General features: G+C 31.3%; 1 protein-coding gene across 3 annotated transcripts; it reads left to right on the forward strand.

The window, feature by feature from the left end:
- The first annotated feature begins 8,587 nt into the window (after positions 1 to 8,587).
- On the forward strand, positions 8,588 to 13,740 carry LOC108467465 (uncharacterized). Of its 3 annotated transcripts, none has more exons than XM_017768080.2 (11): positions 8,588 to 8,736; positions 8,846 to 8,913; positions 9,321 to 9,402; positions 10,171 to 10,254; positions 10,553 to 10,592; positions 10,864 to 10,909; positions 11,533 to 11,591; positions 11,845 to 11,912; positions 12,359 to 12,457; positions 12,575 to 12,639; positions 13,330 to 13,740. In XM_017768080.2, the coding sequence occupies exons 1-11, from the start codon at positions 8,681 to 8,683 to the stop codon at positions 13,416 to 13,418; spliced, it is 756 nt and encodes a 251-aa protein (XP_017623569.1). In that variant the 5' UTR covers positions 8,588 to 8,680; the 3' UTR covers positions 13,419 to 13,740. The 3 variants fall into 3 exon arrangements, with proteins under 3 accessions (XP_017623569.1, XP_052874076.1, XP_017623570.1); XM_053018116.1 differs by having other exon boundaries at positions 10,864 to 10,903; XM_017768081.2 differs by lacking the exons at positions 8,588 to 8,736; positions 8,846 to 8,913 and having other exon boundaries at positions 9,388 to 9,518.
- Positions 13,741 to 14,665: the final 925 nt, after the last annotated feature.

The raw sequence follows: 14,665 nt of genomic DNA on the forward strand, positions 1-14,665 counted from the left end.
TCGATTAACTTTAACATGCTTTCACTAAGTGAAGGTTCAATCGTAAGATACCTTCATTTATGCAAATTGATTTCCAAGAATATCAAAATCTAAAATATTTTGAAAATGGGGGGACATTGTTGGAACATTTTCAAATATTTATAGTGTTCTAATAACTACAAATGAATGGGTGTAATTAATCAAAAGTTATATATTTGATTTTTGAAAAGAATTATAACTATTTAAATAATATTATTTGAATAGTTATAATATTAAATGAATAATTATGTGTTTATTTTAAAGATATTATTATTTAGAAAGACACCTAATGAAAGACGTCTTTATGAAGAGACATGAAAATTCCTATAAATAGGAATAGGATTTCATTTGAAACTATTGAAAGATGTCTCTATGAAGAGACATGAAAATTCTTATAAATAGGAATGAGATTTCATTTGGAAAACACACCAACAAATTCTAATATTCTTTATTTCCTTCCTTCATTTTCTAATATTATTAGATTATTCTATAAAGTATTATTGCATAACTCTTTTGTAGAAATTGAGTTTCTTATTATACGTTACTCAGTGCATAGTGGATTATTCTCGTCAGTGCAAAACAAAAATAGTTATTGGCTTCATTGTACCCTCGAGGTTAATTTGCTTGGAACTCATTTGCACACCGAAGATAGGTGGGGGCGAATATAACCTTAAAGATAGTGGCTTGATACACGCCTTGGACCCTTGTCTTATTTCTTCTTTTTCCGTTCGAGTTCTGTTCGTGTGTTCGAGATTTTCTTGACCAGAGATTTGTACTAACATTTAGTCTCTTTTTCTCTAGATTGTTGTGCAAAATAGCGTTTGGATGACCTATGGTGAGTTTCAGTTAATTCTTTGTATCACATTAGACTTCTCAATTTTCACTGATGAAAAATGCTTCAGTTGAAAAAAGTCTCTATAGTGGTAGTGTATTTTTCCTATACTAACATTTACTTTTTTTTAATTAAAAAGAAAAATTGCCAGCTCTTTTTAGTCTTTTCACTCTGTAGGTATAGGCATATTGAGCTTTTTTTTTGCTTCAATTAATTAAGTAAATATATAAAATTTAATCCAAGTATAATGTTGTTTTTGTGAAAATAATATTTTTATTGTTATAAAAGAATAATTAATTATAAAATGATTATCATTTTATCTAATAAATAATTTAAATTTATTATATAATTAATTAAATATTTATAATAAAATATTGGAAGATACATTTTAATATTTATTAAATGAATTTATAAATTCACATATTTTTAATAATTTCATAAAAATAAAATAATTTTAAAAAACTTATATTTTTATCATTTCTAATTGAATGTCTTTAATAGTAATTTTTTATTATTACATCACCGCTACAGCTACATTTGAGTCCAAACACACACCCACTGCTATTTTTAATCTCACCGCTACAGTAACTAATCTTACCGCCATCGTTGTTTTTAACTTCACCGGAGGTAAACGCACTGCCCATCCAAACTAAGCCATGGTTTGAAGGAATGTCAATTGGTCATGCTTCTTTGGCCTAGTTACTTGGCGGATATGGAAGAACAGGAATCTTTGCACCTTTAATGGAATGTCGTGGACTGCAGAGAAGATTGTCAAAGTTTCGCACAGTTGGGCTAATCGATACATTACAGCTTGCAAGAGAGGTATTGCTATGAGACCTATCTCGAAAGAAGAGATGGTGGAAACAGAAAGGTGGATTCGCATAAGATCCGATAGAGATAGAGCTGTTAAAACCAACACAGGTTGCGCTGCGACATGTGGTGTATTGAGAAATCATAATGGAGATTGGATACTTGGCTATAATCATAGATTAGGGAAATGTTCTTGTTTTTGAAGTAGAATTATGGGGCATACTAGATGTGTAACATTGGTATAAGGAAGACAATATGATAGAGTTTTGGTGCAGAGAAACAATATGGAAGTTATTGGAACTATCAAGGAGTCCTTATCGAAGGGATCAAATTCTGCATTAATCAGGCGTTATTGGAAAATATGGACGTCACATATATAATAAGGGTAATTACATGTTATTATTTACTATCATGATAGGTTAGCCCAAATTAAAAGTGATCTAATTTGGTTAAACTTTTATTGGGTTTTAATTATTAAATAAAGTATGGGTCAAATATGTGTAGATACTTTAGTAATTGAGTTCTAATCAAATTCTAATTAATGATGAGCTAATTAGGAATTAGAACTAATATGCCAAGGTTATAAATATTAAGGTTATGGTCCCCAAATTACACACCAGATATTTTTTCTAACATCCCATCCTTAGGAAAGAGAGAGTTGTGTGCTAATTTGGAAGATCAAATCTCCAAGATCGGGAAAAGCTTAAAGGAATTTATGGATTCAAGTACGCTTCCGCATTTAGTTTTATTCTTGATTTATTCTTGATAATTTGACATGATAGATCCTGGTTTATTCAGTTTTATTTTAGATTTATTTTACAAATCTAACAAGTGGCATCCGAGCTTTGTCATACTGAATAATTGAAACTGAATTGATTCTTTATTATTTTTGAATTGATTCTTTTTCTTTTTAATTTTATGGATTTGATATTTTAATTATATATTATGTTGAATCTTTGAGATTCTTGATAAATTTTAGGTTTTGGTTCTTTAAATAAAGTTTTAAGGTTTTATAAATATAATCTAGTTTAATATTTGCATATGCTATTTGAAAAGTGAAGGTTTATTTATTTATTTATAATCAATTGATAAAAATTAATTTGTGATATTCATTTCTCTTCTTTTCACACAATTAGTTTATAAATTTTGCTTAAAGTAATTATTAAATTAAAATTACAGGCTTACTACTTTTTGCAATTGAAAAATTCAAATTGGGTTGTATAATTGGTTTTGAAAGTTAATTCACTTGATAATTGAACAAATGAATGTTGTTAAGATGTTTTTTCCAGACTATTTGTTTTAAATTTTCTATTTGTGGTTGAATGTATATGAAATTATCATCTTTTGTCTTTATTCATGATGAATTATATTCACCATTGAATTCAATTCATATATACAAATTATTACTTTTGGTTCTGCTATAATTATTTTATATAAGTTTTAGTCCTTATGGAACCCAAGTAAAATTAAAACGTTTGGAATTCTTTTTAATATGGTGGCTATGAATTTTCATAAGTGGTTGTGCATATGAAGGCTTTTATACTTGGGATTATTTTATATTTGGTGGTTATGGATTTTTTTAAGTATTTATGCGTATAAAGAAGTTTTATAATAATGTCTTTAGTTATTAATATAATTTTGAGTTTACATGAAATATGTAAGGTAAGCCAATATTATTTTTCTATTATTATAATTGTGTGTATATATATTATATGCATATCAATGATTTTGAGGATTAATGCATGATTATAGTTTGTATGAATAGGTGTTTATACCCATTATTCAATAAGATATTTTTATAGTTCTATTGATGAAATTAAGTTATGATGGATATCGTTGAAGTTGTTAATTTTTTTTGTTATGGTTATATATTCAATTATACGGGTGCTTTGGTGCAAATTCATGTCAACTATATATATTTAAATAATTTGGTTTTAAGTTTGGTTCTATAATCTTAGGTTTTGGCATCTTATGGTTCCAAATATTTGGTTAAATTATGATGATATGGTTTATTGTATGAATTGTGGGATAGGCCAACTATTATGATTTTGTTTTTGAGATTTATTGGCTTGAAAATATTTTCAAGTATTCATGTGAATATCTGTTTAATCATAAATACAACTTTGGGTTTACATGGTAAATTCAGGGTAATTTTTTCTATTTGATTTTGAATACATGTATATGCGTGAATTACTTTGGTGTTTTTTATCCATGCCAAAATTATGAATATATGTGCTTGCTAATTATTTAGCTTTGAACCACTACATTATTTTATTTAGTTTTGATATATATGATTTTGGAAAAAAAACCAGTCAAAAATTAAGGTTTTCGGTTTTTATTACATTATTAAAACAACCTTATTTTGGGTTATTTCAAGTTTATAAAGCAATTAAAAAATAGTATTGACATTTGACTATTGGATAAATTTTAAATATGAATATTTGTATGTTTATATATTTTTTATAATAACTTAATTGAAGCAATAAGTCACCAAAGTGGTTTTTTTATAAATTATCTTGTTTTAAAATATAAAAGGTTGTGTGCATGTAACTTAAGTTATGTTAATATTGATTGGCCCAAATGAAGGTTAATAATATTACATGTGCAACTATGGTAATAAACATGTGACAATTATTTGGTTTTACATGTAAGCAATAAATTGACCTAAAAGAAGATTTATGGTTCGACATGTTCCTATTGTCAATGTTTGATTATTACACCAATATATCACTTACAAGTTAATATTTTGTCCAAAAATAAAATATTAATGGAGTGTCCAATATCTTGAGATGAGGTTTACCTTTATTCAAATTATTTTGGTTTAAATTTGAAGTCTTATGTGAGGTTGTTCATGGTTTATGATTTATTCAACTATTATTATATTTGCCAACATCATTGTATGTTGTTTTGGGATAAATATAAATACATATGTATACTATTATCTTTTAATTTGATTGAAAGATAAGAAATATTTTGAAAGAAATAAATTTAGATTTTGACTTTAGGTTTTAATTAAGGATGTCAAATATTTTAAATAGATTAGTTGAAACAAAATACCGCCAAAGTGACCTCTTTTGTGTAGATTAGTTTATTTAAAATATAAAGACGATTATAAGTTTTTGTGATTCATACATTTATTAATTGACCCAAAAGTAAGTTAATATTTGGCAGAATTTCAACGAAATCTATGGTGATAAATGTGTGACAATTATAAGATACTTTATGTGAACAATATGTTAGCCCAAAGATTAATTTATTGTTTGACATAATTTATTTTCAATGTTTGATTGCTACAACATGAGTACCGCTTACTGTTAATATTACTGTCCAAAGACTTAATATTAATGTTGTGTTTGGTATCTTGAGATGGGATTAGCCATTATCCTAAATTTATTATTTACTTATGAATATTGATGTAAGCTTATTTATTTTTTGTTCTATATTCAATTAATTCATCTTCTACTGCCACAATATCTTCTAATATAAATCTATATTCATGCTTAATGGACTAATTTCAATGAATGGAAAAGGCACTTACTTACAGTGTTTGCTTGTATGAACATAGACATTGCACTAAGGGGAGAACAACCTCCACCTCTCACTGTGGAAAACACCCCTTATGTTAAAAGGGATTTTGAGAGGTGGGATCGTTCAAATTGTATGAGTTTAATGATCATAAAGTACAACATTTCAGAAGCCTTTAAGGGCAAAGAATCTAAAAAGATTACTTAGGCCAAAGTTTCCTTAACGAAATTGAGAAACGTTTTGCTAAAAACGATAAGGTTGAAATGACAACATTTCTGACTTCTTTGATGTCTATAAAGTATAAGGGTCAAGTAAATTCTAAGTGATCTAAGGGCTATGAGTTTTATGATCCCACAATTAGGAATATTTTTTAGATGAGAATTGCAACATTCTTTTAGGATGTTGAGTTTTAATGATGAATTGAATTCTAACTCATTTCCTACTATCACTTTTGATGATGCTTAGGTTCTCATACCTATTATTGATTAAGAAGTGAATATGGAACCTTAATAAGACAATGTTGAACAACTCCTTATTCAAAATGAGGTAATTTTTCCAAAAGAACAAACTCAACAATTTCAAGAATGAATTCCATTAAAAAGGTCCACTAGAGAAAGGTTATAATGGCTTTAGTGGAATATTTTGACCTTAAGTTGCATTAGATGAATATTAAGTTAATAGTTTCTCAACGGTAACATTGATCATACATTTATATGGTGCAACTAGTAAACTTTGTGTCTGATGATGCAAAGTTAATGATTTGCAAATTAAAGAACTTCATCTATGGGTTTAAGCATACTTCTCGTTAGTAGTATTACAATTTTACCAAATGATTATCTCATTCGGTTTAGAGATGACTTTTGTCAATAATTATATATGCCATAAGTTTAGTGGGAGTAAGGTTCTATATTTGGTTTTATATGTTGATGGCATACTGCTTGTCAATAATAAGTATAGCCTCAATCAATGCCCTAAGAATGATTTTGAGATTACAAAAATGCATAAGATTTTTTTACATTTTAGCAGTGGAAAGTCCAATGTACATTCAGGGTTGTATACATTAGGATATTGTGTACATTATTGGGATGTTAGGCAGATATTTGAAACAACCCTGGTTTGGACCATTGGATAGCATCCAAGAGGGTTATAAGGTATTTTTAGAGAATAAAAGATTACATGCTCACATATCGAAGATCTAATCAGTTAGAGATTATTAGGTATATAGAACATCGATTTTGATGGAATATGGATATAGTATTTTGTCACTAAGGTGCAAATTGTGGAAACAAATTCCAGTCTTTTATTCCATTAGCAATAGAAGTACATCAAAGTCAAAACACATAGACTTTAAGTTCCTGGTTATTAAAGTAAAAGTTCAGAGTGGCTAGGTGCCTATAAAGCATATTAAGACAAACTCCATGATTGCGGATCCGCTTACTAAGGAATTACACCTAAGGTTTTATAATAGCACACTACTTATATGGGTGTAATGTCATTTAAATGATATTTAGTTTTAGTGGGAATTTGTATTTTTAAATGTTTTTATGTTATAGACATATTTTCAGTTATTTCAATTTAAAGAAATTAAATTTATTTTCTGCAGAAATAAAGTTTATTTGGTTTATTTACACTCTGATTTTGGTAAGGTTTGATCTCACTAAGGTTTAAAAGGACCAATTAGAAATAGACCTGTTTAGATCATATTGCATGTAATTTACATGCTACACATCCATACTTGATCTATGTCATTTGGTTGTGTTTATATACATGATTATGGATGGATTTAGTTACGATATATGTAACGAAAGTCCCCTTGGTTCTATGTTAACATAATTAATATACGAGATTGTTCGAAATACCTTTTGGATATGATAGTAAAATTTTAGGCTCATAATGTTATATAATGACATGTAATTATAGAGTAATTAGTATATATATGCGGTCCAAGTGGCAGATTGTTGGAAAATATGGACATCATATATATAATAAGGGTAATTACATATTATTATTTACTATCATGATAGGTTATCCCAAATTAAAAGTGATCTAATTTGGTTAAAGTTTTATTGGGTTTTAATGATTAAATAAAGTATGGGTCAAATATGTGTAGGTACTTTAGTAATTGAGTTCTAATCAAATTCTAATTAATGATGGACTAATTAGGAATTAGAACTAATATGCCAAGGTTATAAATATTAGGGTTATAGTCCCCAAATTACACACTAGATATCTTTTCTAACATCTCATCCTTAGGAAAGAGAAAGTTGTGTGCTAATTTGAAAGGTCAAATCCCCAAGATCGGGAAAAATTTAAAGGAATTCATGGATTTAGGTACGCTTCCTCATTTAGTTTTGTTCTTTATTTATTCTTGATGATTTGACATGATAGATCCTGGTTTATTCAGTTTTATTTTAGATTTATTTTACAAATCTAATAGACGTATCTTTCAATTTTTGCAAAATAAGGAAGTTTGGTTAATTGAATACGTTCTTAGAGATGAAAACATGGAAGCTAATAGTATCACCAAGTTGGCTTTTTGGTAGGGAGGAGGGTTTACAGTCATATGAAACTTCTCCTCTACTGTAAACCCTCCTCTAGTGCATTTCCAGTATTTTGTAATGTTCTACTTTATTTTCACAAAAAAGTGACTATTTCTGCAATTTCCCAGAAAATAATAACAACAAATTAAGGGATAATATAAATTTTGACCCTTGACCTTGGAAATTAGATTCACTTTGGTATCTGTACTTTTTTTGGGTCCACTTTAACACTTAAACTTGACAATTAGGTCCATTTTGATTCTTGAACTTGAAAAATCTAAAAGTTTGGTGATGTGGTACTTTGAGATTGTGTCACATCATTACTTGAAAATTTTAAAAATATATATAAATTTTAAGGTGATGTGGTACAATGTCACATTTAGTGTTTTAATAACCGAATTAGTGGTTGAACAAGTTAGACCATCGATTCCTGATTTAACCAATTCAATTGGTCCGATCGTAAGACCAACAATAATTAAATTAGTAAAATTCATAAAAATATATAACTAAATTAAGAAATAAATGATTTTATTTAATTGTTTCAACTTGTTCAACTGTCGATTTTTGTCCCCCCTTTTTTTCACCAATTTCAAGCAGTTTTCAAGTTAATTTGTTCAGTCCATTTGTTCAAACGGATATATTGATCTATTTTTGATTCATCCAATCCGATCTTGTTCCAGTAAAACTGGCCACATCATTATTTCTTGACATAATTCAAGTTTAGGGACTAAAATGGATCTAGTCGTGAAGTTCAAGGACTAAAATGGACTAAACAAAAGTACAGGTACCAAAGTGGATCTAGTTCCCAAGATCAGGGACTAAAATTTATATTATCCCATAAAAACAACGCTGACTTATAGTTTTATATTTTTCGAGCCATTTAGGCCCAGCCAGCCGGATAGTCGAAACAGCGCGAAACTGCCTTTAGGGTTTCTGGGTTTGAAACACGAAAACAATGGCGTCGTTCCGGTCGCTCAAGTCTGCAATTTTCGACAGGGAAGAGAGAAAACAGTTCCGTATTCCACTCTCTTCCATTTTACTATTATTGTTGTCGTGATTGAATCTAACAAAACACACACGCATCGTTTGAGCTCACTTCATTTTAAAATCTCAATCTCAGACAGTACCAATCTCACATTCGCGGCCTCAACGCCTACGATCGCCACAAGAAGTTCTTGAACGATTATGGTAAAGTTTCCTTAATCGATTTTCTTGTTACAGTTACTGCTTTTTTTTTTTTTTTCACGTTAGAAAATATTTGCATTTCCTTTATCTGTGTTACTCGTCAAAAATAATTGCTGTGCTACTTTGTTGCTTAGTTAATTGGAAAATGGACATGAAAGGAATTATGCAAATAGTGAGCGCTGTATTTGTTACATCCTTGTGTCCTAAAACGAGTGGATGATGAACAGTCTTCTCCTTTAAGAATGGAAGGAGGCTACAGTCAGCCACACATTTTATTTTCCATACTAAAACTAGTGGCGTTTCTCACTTTTCAAGTGCATCTTGTCTTTATTTTGTTGTTTTGGTGGTGTTTTTTCCCTCTCTTTCTCATTTGGGTGTCATTTGTTTGCTTTTTGCTTACTGTTTTGCAGTTGGCTTTTACGGAAAAGAAAAATCTACTGATGTGAAGTTGCCAATTAAAACAGATCATGATACCCTGAGGGAGGGATATCGGTATGCTTTTGTTTTTTTCTAGTAATGGACTTGTGTGGCTGCATGCCACTTTATGATCAATGCTTACGGTCTTCCATCTATTATCTCCCTTTGGTGCGTTCTCTTCAAGGTGTGAGGTATAATGGTGTTAATGTCTTATTTATATCTATTTATGTTACCTATGACTTTCAAAGTTTGAATGAAACTTTGAACTGTTCTTAATCTGTGGAACTTGTCCGTCATCCTCTTTTTGTATTGGATCGAAGAAAATGGACACAGACTTGCTTTGTTATGAATTTTCTTTTCAGGTTCAAATGTCAAAGCATGAGTAGATAACTTTTAGAATTATCAGATGTTAAATGATTAATTATATGACTGTAGAAGACTAGTGGATTCAGAGCTAATTGAGTAGCTTGATGAGTACTCATGAAGTGGATTTATGATCACTCATTATGTCAAAATTGAGAATCTTGAAATACAGGTCAGGCTAAATCTGCTTTGTGTTGTGGATTCATGGTTGTTTAGCATATCCAGGATGAGCTTAGATGGGGAATGGTGGTTAGCCTAGGAAAAAAAAATGTAGGATCAAGAAGAATTTCATATAATATTGTTTGTGACAATTTTCTATTTGCCTTATTTCCATCCGCAAATCAATATGGAGATTATTTTGGATGTTGTGCTTTTTCGTGCCTGAAACCATGTTCTTTGAAATGCTCTACTTTCAAACGTGGTATATATTGTTAATGGTGCTCAGCTTTTTCTTTTTTCAACATTTAACAATTGTTGTAGCTTTATACGTTCTGAGGAAGATGATATGAATCATTCCTGGGAGCAGAAGCTGGTGAAGCGTTACTATGATAAACTTTTTAAAGAGTATCCTTTGCTATTTTAGTTTCTTGCTTATATTGGGGAACAGAAAATCTAAAATCTCAACAAGGGGAATGCTTTTCGTCTTCTTATTTCTTAATGACTTTCTTCTTGGTAAATCTTACTTGGAAAGTTGGGTAAGGCTGTGGCAGATCTATCTAAAAAGGAATTCATGCATTACTCTGGTTTCTTTAGAAGTTTAAACATCTAGTGGATCAGTTAACATTTTGGTGAGTTTGTTTCTGCTTTAATTTCAATAAAAGTTAGCTTTGACTTTTTATTTGTTCCCTTAAGCTTATTTAAGATACTGCATAGCTGACATGTCACAATATAAGAGTGGTAAGGTATGTTGTTACTTACTTCTGTTAGATGTTTTAAGAAACTTGTCTATGTCATGATATATTTCACAGTAGTTGTTTCATACAAAGCATGGAAAAAAATTCATGTGTAATGCTTTGAGCCAAGCACAACCTGATGCTGAAAATGGAAAAGCAGATACATAGTTATCTTCTCTTCCATCTCTTTGTACTATATTATCCACTTTAGATTATTGAGGAATTTTTCTTAATTCAAGTTATTTTTCAGTTTTAAGCTTTTTCCTTTCCGATTTTATAGATTGGTTTGAGGTGGCGAACAGAGAAGGAAGTTATATCTGGTAAAGGTAAATAGATTTCTCTTCATTGTTGACTGCTTTGATTAATACTAATTCGTAAATTACATCATGTTTTTTAGTTGACAGTAATTTACAACTGGTTTTTGTTCTGGAATCTTATAGTTTGCATTGTTCCAGAATTACATTCATATTCCAATCTGCCTTGGGTTTATCAGAAAGCTATGCAATGTCATTAATTTGAAAAAAGGATGTATATAGGTGGCTTTAGCTAATCTTCAAAAGTTGTTGGACAATGGAGTTGCAAAGTAAGTGGGCAAAAATTGGTAGTAGTGATAAAGACTGAGGTAAAATTCAGGCCCTACCTTGAACACCAAAATTATTTGAAAATTTGAGGGCTTTGACACTGCTAATGCACCAATTTTGGCAATTGTTAAACTTTGCACACTGAAATCTTTACTTTTAGAAATAATTAATCATGAAGATGGATTAGAGGTGTGGGGTAGAAGAGTCCTAAAAGCAAGGACAAGGAAACTTCATGGCCTTGAACACCGCATATTTTTATTGATTCTTGTCTTTATAAATTTAGCTAACAATTGTCTTCAATAATATGATGGTCATTATGTGGCAGTTGCACATAAGTTTAAATTTTACTTATTACTCTTTTCTATCAGGACAGTTTATATGTGGTAATAAGCACTGCAATGAGAAAGATGGCTTAGCAAGCTATGAGGCAAGTGTTTGTTATTTGTAATACCCGTTTGCCATTTCACTGGACATCATCTTTTGCTAGGGGTATGAATTCTTGCATGGTTAGGTAATATTTTTAGGTGTAACTGCTACCTCAGCTATTAATAGCATTAAGGATGTTGTGGAGTTCCCATTTTACTTTTAAATACTGAAATATTTTGTTATGAAGGGAATATCTTCTTGTGCGAATATTAAGGTAACTTGGACTATTCGTTTTCCTTGGATAAAATTTTCAGGTAAACTTTTCCTATTTTGAGGCTGGAGAAAACAAGCAAGCCTTGGTGAAGGTGGTAACTTGTGAAAGGTATGTAGAGATACCTTATTTGTCTCTGTGTGTGAACCATTGTTGTTTGTTTACGTTTGTTGAGATCATTGCCTCATTTAGCATTTATAAACCTTCTGTACACGAATATGCTAAATGAGGCAAATTTTTCCCCTTTCTTGAAATGGATGCATGGATGTGTGGGTTGAGAGTTTAGATGATAACCTAAAAGAATGTATACTAGTCAACGCAAATCCTAGATGACCTGTACTAATGTTTGCTTCTTTCTTTTGGTGTAAATCCTAGTTTATCTCTAGGATACAGTTCCATGTCGTTGGAAAAGTACAGCTTTCTTTGTGTTGTGTCTATGGTTTATCGTTTCATTAATTTGACATGTAACATTCTGTAGTGTTTAATATGTATATGATTCCATTATTAAGCCTTCTGTCCTTGATTGCTTCTTTCTTATTGTTGACTGTTCCAAATAGATGCGCTGAGAAGCTTCATTACAAAAAACGGAAGGAGAAGGAGAAGGAGAAGGAGAAGGAATTTGACAGAAAACAGAAAAAGGATTACAAAAGAAAAAGGTGTCAACTTGAGTCCAAAATCTTTTTACTAGAAATTTGTTCTCTAGTAACTGAATGAGATGGTGTAGCAATTCACGTTTCCATGCTTATAAGTTGACGCTTGTACTATATATACAGGGATCAGTCAAAAGACAAAGATGACACAGATGAGGAGCGTGAGAGGAGCAGAGAAAAGAGAAAAGGTTTGGGAGTTGCCATCAATGGTCCTTTATCATTCATTTTCATAAAGTTATTGCTTACCTTCTACAACAAGAGATCATTATTGTTACTCTAGTTCCTAATTCCCCCACACCCACAGAGCAAGTCACCCCCTGCTCGTAATTACTCAATTGATTCAGAATTAATAGTCAAGAACTTTAACTTTCAGGAGTCAAGTTACATCCAGGGCAAGGAGGCTTACATATAGTTCTCTATGTTTGATCCTTGCACACACACATAAACTGAGGAAACACATACGCAATATGATGTGTAACTTGTTGGTATTTTCCTGTTAGTACATCTGAAATATAAATACCGGGAGAATGAGTAGTAAACCAGAGATAGGCCTGGACATCTTGACTGTAATAAATTAGGTAAAGTGTGGTGGATGTGGCTGTTGGCTAACTGTCCCGGCAAGTTTTTAGAATTGTGTTCTTTCTATGCTACAATTCATACTCAGATTTGCTTAGGTTCGTTAAGCTAAAAATAATCCCCTATCAAGGTTACCGAGTGTTGTAATGACTGATAACTTGGCTTTGTCAATCCCGGCCTAGCTGGGGGAATAGAGGGCACCCTTAGGCCTTATATTAGACCATTAGTTTTCACATGTTTAGGTACACCTGAATTCAGATGTGTTCATTGTCATTGTTATTTTCTCCATTCTTTTTTTCCAGGTAAAAGGGCATCATCTTCAGCTATCAATCATGAAAGTGACGATGGTGACGAAGACTTTGATAAGTACCTCGAGGGCATGTTTCCATGATTGTAGGTGAGACTCAGGTGAATTAAGTAAAAGTCTTGTAGAGTAACCCTTTTCTGTGCTGACACCGTAGTGGCCTTGGGAGAGTTGGTAGCGACATGCTGAGATACCAATTTCAGTTGAAACTTGTAAATTTGTTTTTGTTCATTCTGCTGCTCAGCCTGTAAATCGTAGTAAGCTTTGCCTATCAACTCACCAAATAGAGGAAGAGTGGTTATCTTACAAAGGCTGCTAAAAGAATTTGAAAGTTTTTTAGGTGGTGTGCGATGTTTTCTTATGGAGAATGGAGTTTTATTTATTAATACAAATGAGGTGGGTGGTTTAATTTTGTTTCCTTTATTAGTAAAACATAAAGGGAAAAGCAAGGCTTTCTTTTCATTTGCATAGCGTAAGAAGTGAGAAAAAGTAAAATTATAATCTACATCTACATATGTGTCGATGATGATGAGAGGGCCTCTAGTCTGGTGATGTTGACTAAAGCGCGGCAATCTTTTTAATACAATATCAATTCCTCCATCCATAACTGATACTAGTAGTGTACTTAGTTTGGTAGTTGCTACTGCGTAGCCTCTTACCCTGTCTCAACTGTATAAGACATACCTACGCTTTCGTCTGCGACTGCCTCGACGTTTACACTCTCTTATTATTTTCTACTATTTTTGAAAGGGAATAAGTTCTTTGGTTTAGTTGATAATGTACAGATTTGGATCAAGAAAATTATTCCACCTACAGTTAATTGTTTTGGGGGGTGTCTTGTTACCTAGGATGAAAACAATAATGGCGTGGTTAAAGGGGGACATAAAACGCCGTTAAGCAAGCGACGATGGTTGGCAAGTGAAAAAGACAGAATGATAAAAAATAGTAAGAACGTGGCAAGATCTAAATAACATGGACCTCAACGATGTCATCCTGATCACACGACACGTGGTGTGTGCATAACATGTGTCACCGCTGTCAACCATGTCTCTCTGTCCGGTGTCCACGCCACTCTTTTTTGTCATGTAATAAAACTGGAATTTAATAATAATAATAATAAAAGAAGAAGAAGTAAAGAGCGCCTCTTGGAATCTGTCTCGGATCCAAACCCAACCCTAGTTCTAATTTTGCCATTTTCAACAGTTCCTTGGATCTGTATAATCGGGTAATGAATATTAATTATGAAAAAAGGGAAGAAAAAGAATTGAATAACACTTGACAAAAGCTCCTCAACCAGAGTTGTATGATTAGAAAAAGAAGGAATTGTAGCTGAA

The sequence above is a fragment of the Gossypium arboreum genome, chromosome 8 (assembly GCF_025698485.1).
Source record: "Gossypium arboreum isolate Shixiya-1 chromosome 8, ASM2569848v2, whole genome shotgun sequence".
NCBI classification, from domain to species: Eukaryota; Viridiplantae; Streptophyta; class Magnoliopsida; order Malvales; family Malvaceae; genus Gossypium; species Gossypium arboreum.